The 24,234-nt window shown below is 45.9% G+C and overlaps 1 protein-coding gene across 1 annotated transcript in view; it reads left to right on the forward strand.

Moving 5' to 3' along the window:
• LOC135536785 (thyroglobulin-like) overlaps positions 1-24,234 on the forward strand; it is a 103,192-nt gene that overhangs the window by 49,186 nt on the left and 29,772 nt on the right. Inside the window, exons 35-40 of the mRNA XM_064963016.1 lie at positions 16,885-16,996; positions 17,700-17,779; positions 18,173-18,316; positions 19,064-19,129; positions 22,425-22,559; positions 23,314-23,487. Coding sequence (XP_064819088.1) covers positions 16,885-16,996; positions 17,700-17,779; positions 18,173-18,316; positions 19,064-19,129; positions 22,425-22,559; positions 23,314-23,487 — 711 coding nt within the window. The remainder of the gene's footprint in view (positions 1-16,884; positions 16,997-17,699; positions 17,780-18,172; positions 18,317-19,063; positions 19,130-22,424; positions 22,560-23,313; positions 23,488-24,234) is intronic.

The raw sequence follows: 24,234 nt of genomic DNA on the forward strand, positions 1-24,234 counted from the left end.
CTACAGGTCTGTCTGTCATTATAGAGCTTCTCTACAGGTCTGTCTGTCTGTCATAGCTTCTCCACAGGTCTGTCTATCATTATAGAGCTTCTCTACAGGTCTGTCTGTCATTATAGAGCTTCTATACAGGTCTGTCTGTCTATCATAGAGCTTCTATACAGGTCTGACTGTCATAGAGCTACTATACTGGTCTGTCTGTCTATCATAGAGCTTCTATACAGGTCTGACTGTCATTATAGAGCTTCTCTACAGGTCTGTCTGTCTATCATAGAGCTTCTATACAGGTCTGACTGTCATAGAGCTACTATACAGGTCTGTCTGTCTGTCTATCATAGAGCTTCTATACAGGTCTGACTGTCATAGAGCTACTATACAGGTCTGTCTGTCTGTCTATCATAGAGCTTCTATACAGGTCTGTCTGTCATAGAGCTTCTCTACCGGTCTGTCTGTCATTATAGAGCTTCTCTACAGGTCTGTCTATCATTATAGAGCTTCTCTACAGGTGTGTCTGTCATAGAGCTTCTCTACAGGTCTGTCTGTCATTATAGAGCTTCTCTACAGGTCTGTCTGTCTGTCATAGCTTCTCCACAGGTCTGTCTATCATTATAGAGCTTCTCTACAGGTCTGTCTGTCTGTCTGTTATAGAGCTTCTCTACAGGTCTGTCTGTCTGTCTGTCTGTCTGTCTGTTATAGAGCTTCTCTACAGGTCTGTCAATCTATTATAGAGCTTCTCTACAGGTCTGTCTGTCTGTCTGTCTGTTATAGAGCTTCTCCACAGGTCTGTCTGTCATAGAGCTTCTCTACAGGTCTGACTGTCTATCATAGAGCTTCTATACAGGTCTGTCTGTCTATCATAGAGCTTCTATACAGGTCTGTCTGTCTATCATAGAGCTTCTATACAGGTCTGTCTGTCATAGAGCTTCTCTACAGGTCTGTCTGTCTATCATAGAGCTTCTCTACAGGTCTGTCTGTCTGTCTGTCTGTTATAGAGCTTCTCCACAGGTCTGTCTGTCATAGAGCTTCTATACAGGTCTGTCTGTCTATCATAGAGCTTCTATACAGGTCTGTCTGTCATAGAGCTTCTCTACAGGTCTGTCTGTCATAGCTTCTCCACAGGTCTGTCTATCATTATAGAGCTGCTCTACAGGTCTGCCTGTCTATCATAGAGCTTCTATACAGGTCTGACTGTCATAGAGCTACTATACTGGTCTGTCTGTCTATCATAGAGCTTCTATACAGGTCTGACTGTCATTATAGAGCTTCTCTACAGGTCTGTCTGTCTATCATAGAGCTTCTATACAGGTCTGACTGTCATAGAGCTACTATACAGGTCTGTCTGTCTGTCTATCATAGAGCTTCTATACAGGTCTGACTGTCATAGAGCTGCTATACAGGTCTGTCTGTCTATCATAGAGCTTCTATACAGGTCTGTCTGTCATAGAGCTTCTCTACCTGTCTGTCTGTCATTATAGAGCTTCTCTACAGGTCTGTCTGTCTGTCATAGCTTCTCCACAGGTCTGTCTATCATTATAGAGCTGCTCTACAGGTCTGTCTGTCATAGAGCTTCTCTACAGGCCTGTCTGTCATAGAGCTTCTCTACAGGTCTGTCTATCATTATAGAGCTTCTCTACAGGTCTGTCTGTCATAGAGCTTCTCTACAGGTCTGTCTGTCATTATCGAGCTTCTATACAGTTCTGACTGTCATAGAGCTTCTATACAGGTCTGTCTGTCTATCATAGAGCTTCTATACAGGTCTGTCTGTCATAGAGCTTCTCTACAGGTCTGTCTGTCATTATAGAGCTTCTCTACAGGTCTGTCTGTCTGTCATAGCTTCTCCACAGGTCTGTCTATCATTATAGAGCTTCTCTACAGGTCTGTCTATCATTATAGAGCTTCTCTACAGGCCTGTCTGTCATAGAGCTTCTCTACAGGTCTGTCTGTCTATCATAGAGCTTCTCTATAGGTCTGTCTGTCTATCATAGAGCTTCTCTATAGGTCTGTCTGTCTGTCATAGAGCTTCTCTACAGGTCTGTCTATCATTATAGAGCTGCTCTACAGGTCTGTCTGTCTATCATAGAGCTTCTATACAGGTCTGACTGTCATAGAGCTACTATACTGGTCTGTCTGTCTATCATAGAGCTTCTATACAGGTCTGACTGTCATTATAGAGCTTCTCTACAGGTCTGTCTGTCTATCATAGAGCTTCTATACAGGTCTGACTGTCATAGAGCTACTATACAGGTCTGTCTGTCTGTCTATCATAGAGCTTCTATACAGGTCTGACTGTCATAGAGCTACTATACAGGTCTGTCTGTCTGTCTATCATAGAGCTTCTATACAGGTCTGTCTGTCATAGAGCTTCTCTACCGGTCTGTCTGTCATTATAGAGCTTCTCTACAGGTCTGTCTGTCTGTCATAGCTTCTCCACAGGTCTGTCTATCATTATAGAGCTGCTCTACAGGTCTGTCTGTCATAGAGCTTCTCTACAGGCCTGTCTGTCATAGAGCTTCTCTACAGGTCTGTCTATCATTATAGAGCTTCTCTACAGGTGTGTCTGTCATAGAGCTTCTCTACAGGTCTGTCTGTCATTATAGAGCTTCTCTACAGGTCTGTCTGTCTGTCATAGCTTCTCCACAGGTCTGTCTATCATTATAGAGCTTCTCTACAGGTCTGTCTGTCATTATCGAGCTTCTATACAGGTCTGACTGTCATAGAGCTTCTATACAGGTCTGTCTGTCTATCATAGAGCTTCTATACAGGTCTGTCTGTCATAGAGCTTCTCTACAGGTCTGTCTGTCATTATAGAGCTTCTCTACAGGTCTGTCTGTCTGTCATAGCTTCTCCACAGGTCTGTCTATCATTATAGAGCTTCTCTACAGGCCTGTCTGTCATAGAGCTTCTCTACAGGTCTGTCTGTCTATCATAGAGCTTCTCTATAGGTCTGTCTGTCTATCATAGAGCTTCTCTATAGGTCTGTCTGTCTGTCATAGAGCTTCTCTACAGGCCTGTCTGTCATAGAGCTTCTCTACAGGTCTGTCTATCATTATAGAGCTTCTCTACAGGTCTGTCTGTCATTATAGAGCTTCTCTACAGGTCTGTCTGTCATTATAGAGCTTCTCTACAGGTCTGTCTGTCTGTCATAGCTTCTCCACAGGTCTGTCTATCATTATAGAGCTTCTCTACAGGTCTGTCTATCATTATAGAGCTTCTCTACAGGTCTATCTATCATTATAGAGCTTCTCTACAGATCTGTCTGTCATTATAGAGCTTCTCTACAGGCCTGTCTGTCATAGAGCTTCTCTACAGGTCTGTCTGTCTATCATAGAGCTTCTCTACAGGTCTGTCTGTCTGTCATAGAGCTTCTATACAGGTCTGTCTATCATAGAGCTTCTCTACAGGTCTGTCTGTCATTATAGAGCTTCTCTACAGGTCTGTCTGTCTGTCATAGCTTCTCCACAGGTCTGTCTATCATTATAGAGCTGCTCTACAGGTCTGTCTGTCATAGAGCTTCTCTACAGGCCTGTCTGTCATAGAGCTTCTCTACAGGTCTGTCTGTCTGTCATAGAGCTTCTCTACAGGTCTGTCTGTCATAGAGCTTCTCTACAGGTCTGTCTGTCATTATAGAGCTTCTCTACAGGTCTGTCTGTCTGTCATAGCTTCTCCACAGGTCTGTCTATCATTATAGAGCTTCTCTACAGGTCTGTCTGTCATTATAGAGCTTCTCTATAGGTCTGTCTGTCTGTCATAGAGCTTCTCTACAGGCCTGTCTGTCATAGAGCTTCTCTACAGGTCTGTCTATCATTATAGAGCTTCTCTACAGGTCTGTCTGTCATTATAGAGCTTCTCTACAGGTCTGTCTGTCATTATAGAGCTTCTCTACAGGTCTGTCTGTCTGTCATAGCTTCTCCACAGGTCTGTCTATCATTATAGAGCTTCTCTACAGGTCTGTCTATCATTATAGAGCTTCTCTACAGGTCTATCTATCATTATAGAGCTTCTCTACAGATCTGTCTGTCATTATAGAGCTTCTCTACAGGCCTGTCTGTCATAGAGCTTCTCTACAGGTCTGTCTGTCTATCATAGAGCTTCTCTACAGGTCTGTCTGTCTGTCATAGAGCTTCTATACAGGTCTGTCTATCATAGAGCTTCTCTACAGGTCTGTCTGTCATTATAGAGCTTCTCTACAGGTCTGTCTGTCTGTCATAGCTTCTCCACAGGTCTGTCTATCATTATAGAGCTGCTCTACAGGTCTGTCTGTCATAGAGCTTCTCTACAGGCCTGTCTGTCATAGAGCTTCTCTACAGGTCTGTCTGTCTGTCATAGAGCTTCTCTACAGGTCTGTCTGTCATAGAGCTTCTCTACAGGTCTGTCTGTCATTATAGAGCTTCTCTACAGGTCTGTCTGTCTGTCATAGCTTCTCCACAGGTCTGTCTATCATTATAGAGCTTCTCTACAGGTCTGTCTGTCATTATAGAGCTTCTATACAGGTCTGTCTGTCTATCATAGAGCTTCTATACAGGTCTGACTGTCATAGAGCTACTATACTGGTCTGTCTGTCTATCATAGAGCTTCTATACAGGTCTGACTGTCATTATAGAGCTTCTCTACAGGTCTGTCTGTCTATCATAGAGCTTCTATACAGGTCTGACTGTCATAGAGCTACTATACAGGTCTGTCTGTCTGTCTATCATAGAGCTTCTATACAGGTCTGACTGTCATAGAGCTACTATACAGGTCTGTCTGTCTGTCTATCATAGAGCTTCTATACAGGTCTGTCTGTCATAGAGCTTCTCTACCGGTCTGTCTGTCATTATAGAGCTTCTCTACAGGTCTGTCTGTCTGTCATAGCTTCTCCACAGGTCTGTCTATCATTATAGAGCTGCTCTACAGGTCTGTCTGTCATAGAGCTTCTCTACAGGCCTGTCTGTCATAGAGCTTCTCTACAGGTCTGTCTATCATTATAGAGCTTCTCTACAGGTGTGTCTGTCATAGAGCTTCTCTACAGGTCTGTCTGTCATTATAGAGCTTCTCTACAGGTCTGTCTGTCTGTCATAGCTTCTCCACAGGTCTGTCTATCATTATAGAGCTTCTCTACAGGTCTGTCTGTCTGTCATAGCTTCTCCACAGGTCTGTCTGTCTGTCTGTTATAGAGCTTCTCTACAGGTCTGTCTGTCTGTCTGTCTGTCTGTCTGTTATAGAGCTTCTCTACAGGTCTGTCAATCTATTATAGAGCTTCTCTACAGGTCTGTCTGTCTGTCTGTCTGTTATAGAGCTTCTCCACAGGTCTGTCTGTCATAGAGCTTCTCTACAGGTCTGACTGTCTATCATAGAGCTTCTATACAGGTCTGTCTGTCTATCATAGAGCTTCTATACAGGTCTGTCTGTCTATCATAGAGCTTCTATACAGGTCTGTCTGTCATAGAGCTTCTCTACAGGTCTGTCTGTCTATCATAGAGCTTCTCTACAGGTCTGTCTGTCTGTCTGTCTGTTATAGAGCTTCTCCACAGGTCTGTCTGTCATAGAGCTTCTATACAGGTCTGTCTGTCTATCATAGAGCTTCTATACAGGTCTGTCTGTCATAGAGCTTCTCTACAGGTCTGTCTGTCATAGCTTCTCCACAGGTCTGTCTATCATTATAGAGCTGCTCTACAGGTCTGCCTGTCTATCATAGAGCTTCTATACAGGTCTGACTGTCATAGAGCTACTATACTGGTCTGTCTGTCTATCATAGAGCTTCTATACAGGTCTGACTGTCATTATAGAGCTTCTCTACAGGTCTGTCTGTCTATCATAGAGCTTCTATACAGGTCTGACTGTCATAGAGCTACTATACAGGTCTGTCTGTCTGTCTATCATAGAGCTTCTATACAGGTCTGACTGTCATAGAGCTGCTATACAGGTCTGTCTGTCTATCATAGAGCTTCTATACAGGTCTGTCTGTCATAGAGCTTCTCTACCTGTCTGTCTGTCATTATAGAGCTTCTCTACAGGTCTGTCTGTCTGTCATAGCTTCTCCACAGGTCTGTCTATCATTATAGAGCTGCTCTACAGGTCTGTCTGTCATAGAGCTTCTCTACAGGCCTGTCTGTCATAGAGCTTCTCTACAGGTCTGTCTATCATTATAGAGCTTCTCTACAGGTCTGTCTGTCATAGAGCTTCTCTACAGGTCTGTCTGTCATTATCGAGCTTCTATACAGTTCTGACTGTCATAGAGCTTCTATACAGGTCTGTCTGTCTATCATAGAGCTTCTATACAGGTCTGTCTGTCATAGAGCTTCTCTACAGGTCTGTCTGTCATTATAGAGCTTCTCTACAGGTCTGTCTGTCTGTCATAGCTTCTCCACAGGTCTGTCTATCATTATAGAGCTTCTCTACAGGTCTGTCTATCATTATAGAGCTTCTCTACAGGCCTGTCTGTCATAGAGCTTCTCTACAGGTCTGTCTGTCTATCATAGAGCTTCTCTATAGGTCTGTCTGTCTATCATAGAGCTTCTCTATAGGTCTGTCTGTCTGTCATAGAGCTTCTCTACAGGTCTGTCTATCATTATAGAGCTGCTCTACAGGTCTGTCTGTCTATCATAGAGCTTCTATACAGGTCTGACTGTCATAGAGCTACTATACTGGTCTGTCTGTCTATCATAGAGCTTCTATACAGGTCTGACTGTCATTATAGAGCTTCTCTACAGGTCTGTCTGTCTATCATAGAGCTTCTATACAGGTCTGACTGTCATAGAGCTACTATACAGGTCTGTCTGTCTGTCTATCATAGAGCTTCTATACAGGTCTGACTGTCATAGAGCTACTATACAGGTCTGTCTGTCTGTCTATCATAGAGCTTCTATACAGGTCTGTCTGTCATAGAGCTTCTCTACCGGTCTGTCTGTCATTATAGAGCTTCTCTACAGGTCTGTCTGTCTGTCATAGCTTCTCCACAGGTCTGTCTATCATTATAGAGCTGCTCTACAGGTCTGTCTGTCATAGAGCTTCTCTACAGGCCTGTCTGTCATAGAGCTTCTCTACAGGTCTGTCTATCATTATAGAGCTTCTCTACAGGTGTGTCTGTCATAGAGCTTCTCTACAGGTCTGTCTGTCATTATAGAGCTTCTCTACAGGTCTGTCTGTCTGTCATAGCTTCTCCACAGGTCTGTCTATCATTATAGAGCTTCTCTACAGGTCTGTCTGTCATTATCGAGCTTCTATACAGGTCTGACTGTCATAGAGCTTCTATACAGGTCTGTCTGTCTATCATAGAGCTTCTATACAGGTCTGTCTGTCATAGAGCTTCTCTACAGGTCTGTCTGTCATTATAGAGCTTCTCTACAGGTCTGTCTGTCTGTCATAGCTTCTCCACAGGTCTGTCTATCATTATAGAGCTTCTCTACAGGCCTGTCTGTCATAGAGCTTCTCTACAGGTCTGTCTGTCTATCATAGAGCTTCTCTATAGGTCTGTCTGTCTATCATAGAGCTTCTCTATAGGTCTGTCTGTCTGTCATAGAGCTTCTCTACAGGCCTGTCTGTCATAGAGCTTCTCTACAGGTCTGTCTATCATTATAGAGCTTCTCTACAGGTCTGTCTGTCATTATAGAGCTTCTCTACAGGTCTGTCTGTCATTATAGAGCTTCTCTACAGGTCTGTCTGTCTGTCATAGCTTCTCCACAGGTCTGTCTATCATTATAGAGCTTCTCTACAGGTCTGTCTATCATTATAGAGCTTCTCTACAGGTCTATCTATCATTATAGAGCTTCTCTACAGATCTGTCTGTCATTATAGAGCTTCTCTACAGGCCTGTCTGTCATAGAGCTTCTCTACAGGTCTGTCTGTCTATCATAGAGCTTCTCTACAGGTCTGTCTGTCTGTCATAGAGCTTCTATACAGGTCTGTCTATCATAGAGCTTCTCTACAGGTCTGTCTGTCATTATAGAGCTTCTCTACAGGTCTGTCTGTCTGTCATAGCTTCTCCACAGGTCTGTCTATCATTATAGAGCTGCTCTACAGGTCTGTCTGTCATAGAGCTTCTCTACAGGCCTGTCTGTCATAGAGCTTCTCTACAGGTCTGTCTGTCTGTCATAGAGCTTCTCTACAGGTCTGTCTGTCATAGAGCTTCTCTACAGGTCTGTCTGTCATTATAGAGCTTCTCTACAGGTCTGTCTGTCTGTCATAGCTTCTCCACAGGTCTGTCTATCATTATAGAGCTTCTCTACAGGTCTGTCTGTCATTATAGAGCTTCTATACAGGTCTGTCTGTCTATCATAGAGCTTCTATACAGGTCTGACTGTCATAGAGCTACTATACTGGTCTGTCTGTCTATCATAGAGCTTCTATACAGGTCTGACTGTCATTATAGAGCTTCTCTACAGGTCTGTCTGTCTATCATAGAGCTTCTATACAGGTCTGACTGTCATAGAGCTACTATACAGGTCTGTCTGTCTGTCTATCATAGAGCTTCTATACAGGTCTGACTGTCATAGAGCTACTATACAGGTCTGTCTGTCTGTCTATCATAGAGCTTCTATACAGGTCTGTCTGTCATAGAGCTTCTCTACCGGTCTGTCTGTCATTATAGAGCTTCTCTACAGGTCTGTCTGTCTGTCATAGCTTCTCCACAGGTCTGTCTATCATTATAGAGCTGCTCTACAGGTCTGTCTGTCATAGAGCTTCTCTACAGGCCTGTCTGTCATAGAGCTTCTCTACAGGTCTGTCTATCATTATAGAGCTTCTCTACAGGTGTGTCTGTCATAGAGCTTCTCTACAGGTCTGTCTGTCATTATAGAGCTTCTCTACAGGTCTGTCTGTCTGTCATAGCTTCTCCACAGGTCTGTCTATCATTATAGAGCTTCTCTACAGGTCTGTCTGTCTGTCATAGCTTCTCCACAGGTCTGTCTGTCTGTCTGTTATAGAGCTTCTCTACAGGTCTGTCTGTCTGTCTGTCTGTCTGTCTGTTATAGAGCTTCTCTACAGGTCTGTCAATCTATTATAGAGCTTCTCTACAGGTCTGTCTGTCTGTCTGTCTGTTATAGAGCTTCTCCACAGGTCTGTCTGTCATAGAGCTTCTCTACAGGTCTGACTGTCTATCATAGAGCTTCTATACAGGTCTGTCTGTCTATCATAGAGCTTCTATACAGGTCTGTCTGTCTATCATAGAGCTTCTATACAGGTCTGTCTGTCATAGAGCTTCTCTACAGGTCTGTCTGTCTATCATAGAGCTTCTCTACAGGTCTGTCTGTCTGTCTGTCTGTTATAGAGCTTCTCCACAGGTCTGTCTGTCATAGAGCTTCTATACAGGTCTGTCTGTCTATCATAGAGCTTCTATACAGGTCTGTCTGTCATAGAGCTTCTCTACAGGTCTGTCTGTCATAGCTTCTCCACAGGTCTGTCTATCATTATAGAGCTGCTCTACAGGTCTGCCTGTCTATCATAGAGCTTCTATACAGGTCTGACTGTCATAGAGCTACTATACTGGTCTGTCTGTCTATCATAGAGCTTCTATACAGGTCTGACTGTCATTATAGAGCTTCTCTACAGGTCTGTCTGTCTATCATAGAGCTTCTATACAGGTCTGACTGTCATAGAGCTACTATACAGGTCTGTCTGTCTGTCTATCATAGAGCTTCTATACAGGTCTGACTGTCATAGAGCTGCTATACAGGTCTGTCTGTCTATCATAGAGCTTCTATACAGGTCTGTCTGTCATAGAGCTTTCTACCTGTCTGTCTGTCATTATAGAGCTTCTCTACAGGTCTGTCTGTCTGTCATAGCTTCTCCACAGGTCTGTCTATCATTATAGAGCTGCTCTACAGGTCTGTCTGTCATAGAGCTTCTCTACAGGCCTGTCTGTCATAGAGCTTCTCTACAGGTCTGTCTATCATTATAGAGCTTCTCTACAGGTCTGTCTGTCATAGAGCTTCTCTACAGGTCTGTCTGTCATTATCGAGCTTCTATACAGTTCTGACTGTCATAGAGCTTCTATACAGGTCTGTCTGTCTATCATAGAGCTTCTATACAGGTCTGTCTGTCATAGAGCTTCTCTACAGGTCTGTCTGTCATTATAGAGCTTCTCTACAGGTCTGTCTGTCTGTCATAGCTTCTCCACAGGTCTGTCTATCATTATAGAGCTTCTCTACAGGTCTGTCTATCATTATAGAGCTTCTCTACAGGCCTGTCTGTCATAGAGCTTCTCTACAGGTCTGTCTGTCTATCATAGAGCTTCTCTATAGGTCTGTCTGTCTATCATAGAGCTTCTCTATAGGTCTGTCTGTCTGTCATAGAGCTTCTCTACAGGTCTGTCTATCATTATAGAGCTGCTCTACAGGTCTGTCTGTCTATCATAGAGCTTCTATACAGGTCTGACTGTCATAGAGCTACTATACTGGTCTGTCTGTCTATCATAGAGCTTCTATACAGGTCTGACTGTCATTATAGAGCTTCTCTACAGGTCTGTCTGTCTATCATAGAGCTTCTATACAGGTCTGACTGTCATAGAGCTACTATACAGGTCTGTCTGTCTGTCTATCATAGAGCTTCTATACAGGTCTGACTGTCATAGAGCTACTATACAGGTCTGTCTGTCTGTCTATCATAGAGCTTCTATACAGGTCTGTCTGTCATAGAGCTTCTCTACCGGTCTGTCTGTCATTATAGAGCTTCTCTACAGGTCTGTCTGTCTGTCATAGCTTCTCCACAGGTCTGTCTATCATTATAGAGCTGCTCTACAGGTCTGTCTGTCATAGAGCTTCTCTACAGGCCTGTCTGTCATAGAGCTTCTCTACAGGTCTGTCTATCATTATAGAGCTTCTCTACAGGTGTGTCTGTCATAGAGCTTCTCTACAGGTCTGTCTGTCATTATAGAGCTTCTCTACAGGTCTGTCTGTCTGTCATAGCTTCTCCACAGGTCTGTCTATCATTATAGAGCTTCTCTACAGGTCTGTCTGTCATTATCGAGCTTCTATACAGGTCTGACTGTCATAGAGCTTCTATACAGGTCTGTCTGTCTATCATAGAGCTTCTATACAGGTCTGTCTGTCATAGAGCTTCTCTACAGGTCTGTCTGTCATTATAGAGCTTCTCTACAGGTCTGTCTGTCTGTCATAGCTTCTCCACAGGTCTGTCTATCATTATAGAGCTTCTCTACAGGCCTGTCTGTCATAGAGCTTCTCTACAGGTCTGTCTGTCTATCATAGAGCTTCTCTATAGGTCTGTCTGTCTATCATAGAGCTTCTCTATAGGTCTGTCTGTCTGTCATAGAGCTTCTCTACAGGCCTGTCTGTCATAGAGCTTCTCTACAGGTCTGTCTATCATTATAGAGCTTCTCTACAGGTCTGTCTGTCATTATAGAGCTTCTCTACAGGTCTGTCTGTCATTATAGAGCTTCTCTACAGGTCTGTCTGTCTGTCATAGCTTCTCCACAGGTCTGTCTATCATTATAGAGCTTCTCTACAGGTCTGTCTATCATTATAGAGCTTCTCTACAGGTCTATCTATCATTATAGAGCTCTCTACAGATCTGTCTGTCATTATAGAGCTTCTCTACAGGCCTGTCTGTCATAGAGCTTCTCTACAGGTCTGTCTGTCTATCATAGAGCTTCTCTACAGGTCTGTCTGTCTGTCATAGAGCTTCTATACAGGTCTGTCTATCATAGAGCTTCTCTACAGGTCTGTCTGTCATTATAGAGCTTCTACAGGTCTGTCTGTCTGTCATAGCTTCTCCACAGGTCTGTCTATCATTATAGAGCTGCTCTACAGGTCTGTCTGTCATAGAGCTTCTCTACAGGCCTGTCTGTCATAGAGCTTCTCTACAGGTCTGTCTGTCTGTCATAGAGCTTCTCTACAGGTCTGTCTGTCATAGAGCTTCTCTACAGGTCTGTCTGTCATTATAGAGCTTCTCTACAGGTCTGTCTGTCTGTCATAGCTTCTCCACAGGTCTGTCTATCATTATAGAGCTTCTCTACAGGTCTGTCTGTCATTATAGAGCTTCTATACAGGTCTGTCTGTCTATCATAGAGCTTCTATACAGGTCTGTCTGTCATAGAGCTTCTCTACAGGTCTGTCTGTCATTATAGAGCTTCTCTACAGGCCTGTCTGTCATAGAGCTTCTCTACAGGTCTGTCTGTCTATCATAGAGCTTCTCTATAGGTCTGTCTGTCTGTCATAGAGCTTCTCTACAGGTCTGTCTGTCATAGAGCTTCTCTACAGGTCTGTCTGTCATTATAGAGCTTCTCTACAGGTCTGTCTGTCATTATAGAGCTTCTCTACAGGTCTGTCTGTCTGTCATAGCTTCTCCACAGGTCTGTCTATCATTATAGAGCTGCTCTACAGGTCTGTCTGTCATAGAGCTTCTCTACAGGCCTGTCTGTCATAGAGCTTCTCTACAGGTCTGTCTGTCTGTCATAGAGCTTCTCTACAGGTCTGTCTGTCATAGAGCTTCTCTACAGGTCTGTCTGTCATTATAGAGCTTCTCTACAGGTCTGTCTGTCTGTCATAGCTTCTCCACAGGTCTGTCTATCATTATAGAGCTTCTCTACAGGTCTGTCTGTCATTATAGAGCTTCTATACAGGTCTGTCTGTCTATCATAGAGCTTCTATACAGGTCTGTCTGTCATAGAGCTTCTCTACAGGTCTGTCTGTCATTATAGAGCTTCTCTACAGGCCTGTCTGTCATAGAGCTTCTCTACAGGTCTGTCTGTCTATCATAGAGCTTCTCTATAGGTCTGTCTGTCTGTCATAGAGCTTCTCTACAGGTCTGTCTGTCATAGAGCTTCTCTACAGGTCTGTCTGTCATTATAGAGCTTCTCTACAGGTCTGTCTGTCATTATAGAGCTTCTCTACAGGTCTGTCTGTCTGTCATAGCTTCTCCACAGGTCTGTCTATCATTATAGAGCTTCTCTACAGGTCTGTCTATCATTATAGAGCTTCTCTACAGGTCTGTCTATCATTATAGAGCTTCTCTACAGGTCTGTCTGTCATTATAGAGCTTCTCTACAGGCCTGTCTGTCATAGAGCTTCTCTACAGGTCTGTCTGTCTATCATAGAGCTTCTCTACAGGTCTGTCTGTCTGTCATAGAGCTTCTCTGCAGGTCTGTCTATCATTAGAGAGCTTCTCTACAGGTCTGTCTGTCATTATAGAGCTTCTCTACAGGTCTGTCTGTCATTATATAACTTCTCTACAGGTCTGTCTGTCATTATAGAGCTTCTCTACAGGTCTGTCTGTCTATCATTATAGAGCTTCTCTACAGGTCTGTCTATCATTATAGAGCTTCTCTACAGGTCTGTCTATCATAGAGCGGTGGGGGTGGGGCCTGCCTTAATCAACATTCACGTCTTCGGGGAACAGTGGGTTAACTGCCTTGTTCAGGGGAACAGTGGGTTAACTGCCTTGTTCAGGGGAACAGTGGGTTAACTGCCTTGTTCAGGGGAACAGTGGGTTAACTGCCTTGTTCAGGGGAACAGAGGGTTAACTGCCTTGTTCAGGGGAACGGTGGGTTAACTGCCTTGTTCAGGGGCAGAACGACAGATGTTTTACCTTGTCAGCTCGGGGATTTGATCCAGCAACCTTTCGGTTACTGGCCCAACGCCCTAACCGCGAGGCTACTAGAGGTGTGTATAATGATATAATGATAGTGTCACTTCTCTCTCACTCTGATGGGAGTCTGCCGCCAGTGTACCAGAGTCATTTATAGATGCAGACCAGATGGAAAATGAAATAAAATAATCCACTTGATTTTGAGGGAAATGATTTGCCACATGTAGTCTCTTATCTTATCCATGGTAGTGAAGACTTTATCTAGTCAAGATCACATATTATCACAAGTACCCCCAACTCATCCCGTTTAACAGCAACCTGTTGTCTGTTGTTATGAGAGACATGTTGTACGTACAGAAAACGCCCACCAGACCAAAATGCTGGGCCTTATGGTAAATGGGGTCAGTAACATATTGTCCAAAACTGTGCTTCCCTCTGTATAAAACTCATTTCCAAGCAGACCGCTAGTTACGTCTCTCCTTGATTTGCTCATTAAACCCTCATTTCCTCTCATTAAAGGGTTCTGGGCTGTTGACATCTGGGGTGTTCAGACAGGAACAGGGCTCTCTCTGGGACATCCTGTACTTCAAGACCACAGCCAGATTCACTCAGACCCAGTAACCCTGGCCAGAGTACTGTACTGTAGCCCAGTCATAATGAATCATACTAGTTAGGTAAACATTGAGCTCAGTTAGACAGAGTCCAGTCAGGCAAAGCGTACGGCATTGTTCTTTCTGTTGGTGGAATGTGATTTGCTGCAGGATGAGATCACTGGTAGGTTCTTGGTCAGTATGTTGTAGTGAGGTTCTGCAAGACGAGATCCCTGGTAGGTTTATGGTCAGTATGTTGTAGTGAGGTTCTGCAAGACAAGATCCCTGTTAGGTTCATGGTCAGTATGTTGTAGTGAGGTTCTGCAAGACGAGATCCCTGGTAGGTTCATGGTCAGTATCTTGTAGTGATGAGATCCCTGGTAGGTTCATGGTCAGTATGTTGTAGTGAGGTTCTGCAGGACGAGATCCCTGGTAGGTTCATGGTCAGTATGTTGTAGTGATGAGATCCCTGGTAGGTTCATGGTCAGTATGTTGTAGTGATGAGATCACTGGTAGGTTCATGGTCAGTATGTTGTAGTGAGGTTCTGCAAGACAAGATCCCTGTTAGGTTCATGGTCAGTATGTTGTAGTGAGGTTCTGCAAGACGAGATCCCTGGTAGGTTCATGGTCAGTATCTTGTAGTGATGAGATCCCTGGTAGGTTCATGGTCAGTATGTTGTAGTGAGGTTCTGCAGGACGAGATCCCTGGTAGGTTCATGGTCAGTATGTTGTAGTGATGAGATCCCTGGTAGGTTCATGGTCAGTATCTTGTAGTGATGAGATCCCTGGTAGGTTCATGGTCAGTATGTTGTAGTGAGGTTCTGCAGGACGAGATCCCTGGTAGGTTCATGGTCAGTATCTTGTAGTGATGAGATCCCTGGTAGGTTCATGGTCAGTATGTTGCAGTGATGTGCAGCAGGATGAGATCCCTGGTAGGTTCTTGGTCCAGTATGTTGTAGTGAGGTGCTGCAGGATGAGATCACTGGTAGGTTCTTGGTCAGTATGTTGTAGTGAGGTGCTGCATGATGAGATCCCTGGTAGGTTAATGGTCAGTATGTTGTAGTGAGGTGCTGCAGGATGAGATCACTGGTAGGTTCATGGTCAGTATGTTGTAGTGATGAGATCCCTGGTAGGTTCTTGGTCAGTATGTTGTAGTGTGGTGCTGCAGGATGAGATCCCTGGTAGGTTAATGGTCAGTATGTTGTAGTGTGGTGCTGCAGGATGAGATCCCTGGTAGGTTAATGGTCAGTATGTTGTAGTGATGTGCTGCAGGATGAGATCCCTGGTAGGTTCTTGGTCAGTATGTTGTAGTGAGGTGCTGCAGGATGAGATCCCTGGTAGGTTCTTGGTCAGTATGTTGTAGTGATGTGCTGCAGGATGAGATCCCTGGTAGGTTCTTGGTCAGTATGTTGTAGTGATGTGCTGCAGGATGAGATCCCTGGTAGGTTAATGGTCAGTATGTTGTAGTGAGGTGCTGCAGGATGAGATCCCTGGTAGGTTAATGGTCAGTATGTTGTAGTGAGGTGCTGCAGGATGAGATCACTGGTAGGTTCATGGTCAGTATGTTGTAGTGATGAGATCCCTGGTAGGTTCTTGGTCAGTATGTTGTAGTGTGGTGCTGCAGGATGAGATCCCTGGTAGGTTAATGGTCAGTATGTTGTAGTGTGGTGCTGCAGGATGAGATCCCTGGTAGGTTAATGGTCAGTATGTTGTAGTGATGTGCTGCAGGATGAGATCCCTGGTAGGTTCTTGGTCAGTATGTTGTAGTGAGGTGCTGCAGGATGAGATCCCTGGTAGGTTCTTGGTCAGTATGTTGTAGTGATGTGCTGCAGGATGAGATCCCTGGTAGGTTCTTGGTCAGTATGTTGTAGTGATGTGCTGCAGGATGAGATCCCTGGTAGGTTAATGGTCAGTATGTTGTAGTGAGGTGCTGCAGGATGAGATCCCTGGTAGGTTCATGGTCAGTATGCTGCAGCTGCAGGATGAGATCATTGGTAGGTTCTTGGTCAGTATGTTGCAGTGATGTGCAGCAGGATGAGATCCCTGGTAGGTTCATGGTCAGTATGTTGTAGTGAGGTTCTGCAGGATGAGATCCCTGGTAGGTTCATGGTCAGTATGTTGTAGTGAGGTTCTGCAGGATGAGATCCCTGGTAGGTTCATGGTCAGTATGTTGTAGTGAGGTGCTGCAGGATGAGATCCCTGGTAGGTTAATGGTCAGTATGTTGTAGTGAGGTGCTGCAGGATGAGATCCCTGGTAGGTTAATGGTCAGTATGTTGTAGTGAGGTGCTGCAGGATGAGATCCCTGGTAGGTTCATGGTCAGTATGTTGTAGTGAGGTGCTGCAGGATGAGATCCCTGGTAGGTTCTTGGTCAGTATGTTGTAGTGATGTGCTGCAGGATGAGATCCCTGGTAGGTTAATGGTCAGTATGTTGTAGTGAGGTGCTGCAGGATGAGATCCCTGGTAGGTTAATGGTCAGTATGTTGTAGTGAGGTGCTGCAGGATGAGATCCCTGGTAGGTTCATGGTCAGTATGTTGTAGTGATGAGATCCCTGGTAGGTTCATGATCAGTATGTTGTAGTGAGGTGCTGTAGGTCTTCTTCAACTTATCCCACTACCATATTATTTACCAGAATAATACATTAGCCTCTAAAACGTCATCAACTTATCTCCATTAAAACAGCGGAAGGAAGCACACACAGTTTTTCTCCAGAAAATAATAACATTTTCTATTATTTCAGGAGCTCATTTGTGTTGTTCTCTCTGTTGTGTTTTAACAGTTGATCTGACTGGAAGTGTGGAGAGTTTTTACAGCCGTGTTCCCTTTAAGAAGATGGTGTCTTATTCCGTCCGTAGCCGCGTCAACCTGAGTGCCAAGCCTATCACTGAGGGGTAAGAGGCCTTAGGGCGGTGTTACCTGAGTGCCAAGCCTATCACTGAGGGGTAAGAGGCCTTAGGGCGGTGTTACCTGAGTGCCAAGCCTATCACTGAGGGGTAAGAGGCCTTAGGGCGGTGTTACCTGGGTCCCACTGGTTCTGGGGGTGAGAGACCTTAGGGCGGTGTTACCTGGGTCCCACTGGTTCTGGGGGTGAGAGTCCTTAGGGCGGTGTTACCTGGGTCCCACTGGTTCTGGGGGTGAGAGACCTTAGGGCAGTGTTACCTGGGTCCCACTGGTTCTGGGGCTGAGAGACCTTAGGGCAGTGTTACCTGGGTCCCACTGGTTCTGGGGCTGAGAGACCTTAGGGCGGTGTTACCTGGGTCCCACTGGTTCTGGGGCTGAGAGACCTTAGGGCGGTGTTACCTGGGTCCCACTGGTTCTGGGGCTGAGAGACCTTAGGGCGGTGTTACCTGGGTCCCACTGGTTCTGGGGCTGAGAGACCTTAGGGCGGTGTTACCTGGGTCCCACTGGTTCTGGGGCTGAGAGACCTTAGGGCGGTGTTACCTGGGTCCCACTGGTTCTGTTATATTTCACTACTTCAAGCAATAACAAACATCTTTCTTTAGGATAATGACAAAGTCTTTAGGAAAAGTGTTAGACAATTCCTGTTTAGTTTCCCCAAAGAAAAGGTGTGTGCCTGCTTTGTGTTTGCACCAGGTTCCGTGAGTGTGAACGGAGATGTGATGAAGACCCGTGTTGCCGTGGAATCGGATACGTCAGGGACACACAGTCACCTGGTCAGTTGTTATTTCAGTCAACATATTAACTGACATGTTTTTTACAGTGCTGACATTTTCTCCCGACATTCAATGTTCAAGGAGCAAGAGAGAAGAGGGAAACAATCACAATATAGCTCCAAAGAGACAAATATTTCCTCTCAAGTGTGTGTGTCTTTGTGTGTGTGTCTTTTTGTGTGTATCTTTGTGTGTGTGTCTTTGTGTGTGTGTGTGTGTGTCTTTGTGTGTGTGTGTGTCTTTGTGTGTGTGTGTGTGTGTGTGTGTGTGTGTGTGTGTGTGTGTGTGTGTGTGTGTGTGTGTGTGTGTGTGTGTGTGTGTGTGTGTGTGTGTGTGTGTGTGTGTGTGTGTGTGTGTGTGTGTGTGTGTGTGTGTGTGTGTGCTGTCTCCATCCAGGATCAGACGTTCTCTGCCTGACTCTGAACAGCTTTGGTATCCAGACGTGTGGTGAAGGAGAACGGACAACCTGGAGAGTCCAGGACTGCACCCCCTCCAAAGTAGAATCCGGAGTGTATCCGCTTGGCTGGTACGAGAAACCAGGTGTGTGTAAACGTCCGAGGATAAGTAGGTACAGGGTGACTCCCAAATGGCACCCTATTCCCTATCTATTTTTGACCAGGAGCCCATAGGGAATAGGGTGCCGTTTGAAACTAGGGTAGCTTACTCAGCGAGGAGGCATGACACACATCTTGTTCGAACATCTGGCCAACATCTTGAGTTGTCTCCTACCTATTTAAGTTTGATGTCTTGATGTTACTTTCTCTTCTGGAGAATAGTGACAGCGCCGTTGCCCTGGTTACAGTCTGTGTGTCCCAAATGGCACCTTCTCTTTATGTGGTGCACTACATTTGACCAGAGCCCATTGGAGGAATAGTGTGCTATTTGGGACACAACCAATGAGACGCTGCACACTGATTTAAACAGAAACGTGTGTTATTATGCCTCAGCTGGTCATCTCATTTTGTGGGTTATATTTTGCCACCTGGTAAGGATTGCAGAGACTACAAATTGTTCTTACTTTTTTTGGGGGGAGAAATTCTCAGACTCGCTGGTAATTTTTCTATTCTTAAGAGTCCCACAGCTCACACATTTGTTTCCGTTTCAAGTGGCTCCCTATCTATGTCGTGCACTAGGGTGCTATTCGGGGCACAGCCGTAATTAATCTTTTCTCCAGTTGGTGTTACCGAGCCACGTGATCCAGCAGACACATTTATTTAACCAAGTAGTTTTCTGATGGTTAAGGAGTTTATTACGTAATGACTCAGACGTTTCCATTGTTCTCCACAGTGAACCAGTGGACTACATCACCACGCTTGTGCCCCAGTTTCCAACTACGTGTTCCTTCAGAGAATGGTGAGAGTGCAGTTCATATTTCACCTCAGGAGTTGTACAATACATCACACTGTGAGTTTGAAACGTCAGCTACAATAAACAGACTGACTGTGTCTGCTGTCATCCTCCTGTAAATGGTTGAATAGAAACACGTCATCCGTTCTGTCTCCGGATGAGGCCCCCCAGTTCCTTCTCTATGTGTTTTATTTATTTAACTTTTTTTTATTTTTAATTTTTTTATTTTACCTTTATTTAACTAGGCAAGTCAGTTAAGAACAAATTCTTATTTTCAATGAGGGCCTAGGAACAGCAGGTTAACTGCCTGTTCAGGGGCAGAACGACAGATTTGTACCTTGTCAGCTCGGTAGTTTGAACTCACAATCTTCCGGTTACTAGTCCAACGCTCTAACCACTAGGCTACCCTGCCGCCCCAAGGCACGTCAGTTAAGAACAAGTTATTATTTACAATGACGGGGCTACTCCCCCCCCCGGCCAAACCCTCCCCTAACCCAGACAACGCTGGGCCAATTGTACGCTGCCCTATGGGACTCCCGATCACGGACGGTTGTGATACAGCCTGGAATCCAACCAGGGTCTGTAGTGACGCCTCTAGCACTGAGATGCAGTGCCTTAGACCGCTGCGCCACTCGGGAGCCTATTCCTTATATAGTGCTTCACTTTTGACTGGGGCCCATAGGGCTCTGTTAAGAGAGAGTGCATTATGGGGAATGGGGTGCTGTTTGGGCGACAACCCATTTCACATTTGTGTGTATTCAAAGGGACCCCCCCCCCTCCCTCCCCTCACATCAAAGAGACACACTAACATGGTCATTTTGCGAGCTTTCATTGTGCTGACGTGCTGAAATGTTTACAAGCCACAGTGTTTCCCACTTAGCCTTTAATTAGACTCACTTCCTCCATACCCTCCAGTAGCTAGAAACCTGTCCATTAGACAGAGGAGATACTGTCTCCAACGCCTCCAGTAGCTAGAAACCTGCCCATGAGACAGAGGAGATACTGTCTCCAACGCCTCCAGTAGCTAGAAACCTGTCCATTAGACAGAGGAGATACTGTCTCCAACGCCTGCAGTAGCTAGAAACCTGTCCGTTAGACAGAGGAGATACTGTCTCCAACGCCTCCAGTAACTAGAAACCTGTCCATTAGACAGAGGAGATACTGTCTCCAACGCCTGCAGTAGCTAGAAACCTGTCCATTAGACAGAGGAGATACTGTCTCCAACGCCTGCAGTAGCTAGAAACCTGTCCTTGAGACAGAGGAGATACTGTCTCCAACACCTCCAGTAGCTAGAAACCTGTCCGTTAGACAGAGGAGATACTGTCTCCAACACCTCCAGTAGCTAGAAACCTGTCCGTTAGATAGAGGAGATACTGTCTCCAACACCTCCAGTAGCTAGAAACCTGTCCTTTAGACAGAGGAGATACTGTCTCCAACGCCTCCAGTAACTAGAAACCTGTCCGTTAGACAGAGGAGATACTGTCTCCAATGCCTCCAGTAACTAGAAACCTGTCCATGAGACAGAGGAGAGTACAGGCTTTCAGCTGCTCTCATTACTATCTAGCACAGTGGATAGTGTTGGAATTGGATGCTTAAGAGAGATCTGTCCTTTTGACATTAAAATACATTTCATTGACCGCATCCCAAATATGGAGCATTTTAGCTTGTGCAGGACACTGCTTCTGAACAGAGCCCTATGGGACAATGTGTTAGATGCAGACAATGTGTTAGATGCAGACAATGTGTTAGACGCAGACAGTGTGTTAGACGCAGACAATGTGTTAGACGCAGACGATGTGTTAGACGCAGACGATGTGTTAGATGCAGACAATGTGTTAGATGCAGACAATATGTTAGACGCAGACAATGTGTTAGATGCAGACAATGTGTTAGATGCAGACAATGTGTTAGACGCAGACAGTGTGTTAGATGCAGACGATGTGTTAGACGCAGACAATGTGTTAGACGCAGACAATGTGTTAGACGCAGACAATGTGTTAGACGCAGACAATGTGTTAGACGCAGACAATGTGTTAGACGCAGACGATGTGTTAGACGCAGACGATGTGTTAGACGCAGACAGTGTGTTAGACGCAGACAATGTGTTAGACGCAGACAATGTGTTAGACGCAGACAATGTGTTAGACGCAGACAATGTGTTAGACGCAGACAATGTGTTAGATGCAGACAATATGTTAGACGCAGACAATGTGTTAGATGCAGACAATGTGTTAGATGCAGACAATGTGTTAGACGCAGACAGTGTGTTAGATGCAGACGATGTGTTAGACGCAGACAATGTGTTAGACGCAGACAATGTGTTAGACGCAGACAATGTGTTAGACGCAGACAATGTGTTAGACGCAGACAATGTGTTAGACGCAGACGATGTGTTAGACGCAGACGATGTGTTAGACGCAGACAGTGTGTTAGACGCAGACAATGTGTTAGACGCAGACAATGTGTTAGACGCAGACAATGTGTTAGACGCAGACAATGTGTTAGACGCAGACAGTGTGTTAGACGCAGACAATGTGTTAGACGCAGACAATGTGTTAGACGCAGACAGTGTGTTAGACGCAGACAATGTGTTAGACGCAGACAGTGTGTTAGACGCAGACAGTGTGTTAGACGCAGACAGTGTGTTAGACGCAGACAGTGTGTTAGACGCAGACAATGTGTTAGACGCAGACAATGTGTTAGACGCAGACAGTGTGTTAGAGGCAGACAGTGTGTTAGATGCAGACAGTGTGTTAGAAGCAGACAGTGTGTTAGACGCAGACAGTGTGTTAGACGCAGACAATGTGTTAGACGCAGACAATGTGTTAGACGCAGACAATGTGTTAGACGCAGACAATGTGTTAGACGCAGACAATGTGTTAGACGCAGACAATGTGTTAGACGCAGACAGTGTGTTAGACGCAGACAGTGTGTTAGACGCAGACAGTGTGTTAGACGCAGACAGTGTGTTAGACGCAGACAGTGTGTTAGACGCAGACAGTGTGTTAGACGCAGACAGTGTGTTAGACGCAGACAGTGTGTTAGACGCAGACAGTGTGTTAGACGCAGACAGTGTGTTAGACGCAGACAGTGTGTTAGACGCAGACAATGTGTTAGACGCAGACAATGTGTTAGACGCAGACAATGTGTTAGACGCAGACAATGTGTTAGACGCAGACAATGTGTTAGACGCAGACAATGTGTTAGACGCAGACAATGTGTTAGACGCAGACAGTGTGTTAGACGCAGACAATGTGTTAGATGCATCCCCTGCTGATAAAGACGTGTGTCTCTCTGCCAGTGAGTTTGAGTGAGTGGAAACTCCTGGATGTGTCCTCTACTCTGGTGGATCCGTCCGTCTCCACGTTTGACATTATTCACATCAGTAAAGACATCGCTGAGGACCTGGACAGGACCAGAGACTGGTGTCTGTCTGGTGAGAAACATCTTCATCGTGTGCCAGAGTCTAGTCTAATGGTCAACGTCCCCCGACTCAGGACCACATATGTCCCCTGGCAAGAGGGGTTTAAGCCCCTCCTCGGTCTCTCCTGTCTGTGCCCCTCATCTGTGCCCCTCCTTGGTCTCTCCTGTCTGTGCCCCTCATCTGTGCCCCTCCTCGGTCTCTCCTGTTTGTGCCCCTCCTCGGTCTCTCCTGTCTGTGCCCCTCATCTGTGCCCCTCCTCGGTCTCTCCTGTCTGTGCCCCTCCTCGGTCTCTCCTGTCTGTGCCCCTCATCTGTGACCCTCCTCGGTCTCTCCTGTCTGTGCCCCTCATCTGTGCCCCTCCTCGTTATCCCCTGTCTGTGCCCCTCCTCGGTCTCTCCTGTCTGTGCCCCTCATCTGTACCCCTCCTCGGTCTCTCCTGTCTGTGCCCCTCATCTGTGCCCCTCCTCGGTCTCTCCTATCTGTGCCCCTCATCTGTGCCCCTCCTCGGCCTCTCCTATCTGTGCCCCTCATCTGTGCCCCTCCTCGGTATCTCCTATCTGTGCCCCACATCTGTGACCCTCCTCGGTCTCTCCTGTCTGTGCCCCTCGGTCTCTCCTGTCTGTGCCCCTCATCTGTACCCCTCCTCAGTCTCTCTTGTCTGTGCCCCTCCTCGGTCTCTCCTGTCTGTGCCCCAATCCTTGTATTTACCTCTCTCTACTCTCCTCCTTTTCTGTCCGTTAAACTGTGTGTGTGTGTCTCCCCTCAGCCTGTGAGGAGGCTGAGTCCTGTGTTGTGGTGTCAGTGGGGCGGACCGACTCGGCTGTCCGCTGTGTCCTCTACCCAGACACCCTGGCCTGTGGCCCCGCCTCTACCACCCCCGGAGGTCAGGACTGTCGGCTGGTCATCAGAGAGTCAGCTCTCCAGGTCTACCTCCACAAAGGTGGGCAACATCCATGACCCTGCCTCACTATACATCCCTGGGTCACTATACATCCCTGACCCTGGCCCACTGTACATCCCTGACCCTGGGTCACTATACATCCCTGACCCTGGCCCACTGTACATCCCTGACCCTGCCTCACTATACATCCCTGGCCCTGGCCCACTGTACATCCCTGACCCTGGGTCACTATACATCCCTGGGTCACTATACATCCCTGACCCTGGGTCACTATACATCCCTGACCCTGGGTCACTATACATCCCTGACCCTGGGTCACTATACATCCCTGACCCTGGCTCACTATACATCCCTGTCCCTGGCTCACTGTACATCCCTGGGTCACTATACATCCCTGACACTGGCTCACTATACATCCCTGACCCTGAGTCACTATACATCCCTGACCCTGGCTCACTATACATCCCTGACCCTGGGTCACTATACATCCCTGACCCTGGCTCACTATACATCCCTGGGTCACTATACATCCCTGACCCTGGCTCACTATACATCCCTGACCCTGGGTCACTATACATCCCTGCCTCACTATACATCCCTGACCCTGGGTCACTATACATCCCTGACCCTGGGTCACTATACATCCCTGACCCTGGCTCACTATACATCCCTGTCCCTGGCTCACTGTACATCCCTGGGTCACTATACATCCCTGACACTGGCTCACTATACATCCCTGACCCTGGGTCACTATACATCCCTGACCCTGGCTCACTATACATCCCT

This window comes from Oncorhynchus masou, unplaced genomic scaffold (genome assembly GCF_036934945.1).
Source record: "Oncorhynchus masou masou isolate Uvic2021 unplaced genomic scaffold, UVic_Omas_1.1 unplaced_scaffold_664, whole genome shotgun sequence".
In the NCBI taxonomy this organism is placed as follows: Eukaryota; Metazoa; Chordata; class Actinopteri; order Salmoniformes; family Salmonidae; genus Oncorhynchus; species Oncorhynchus masou.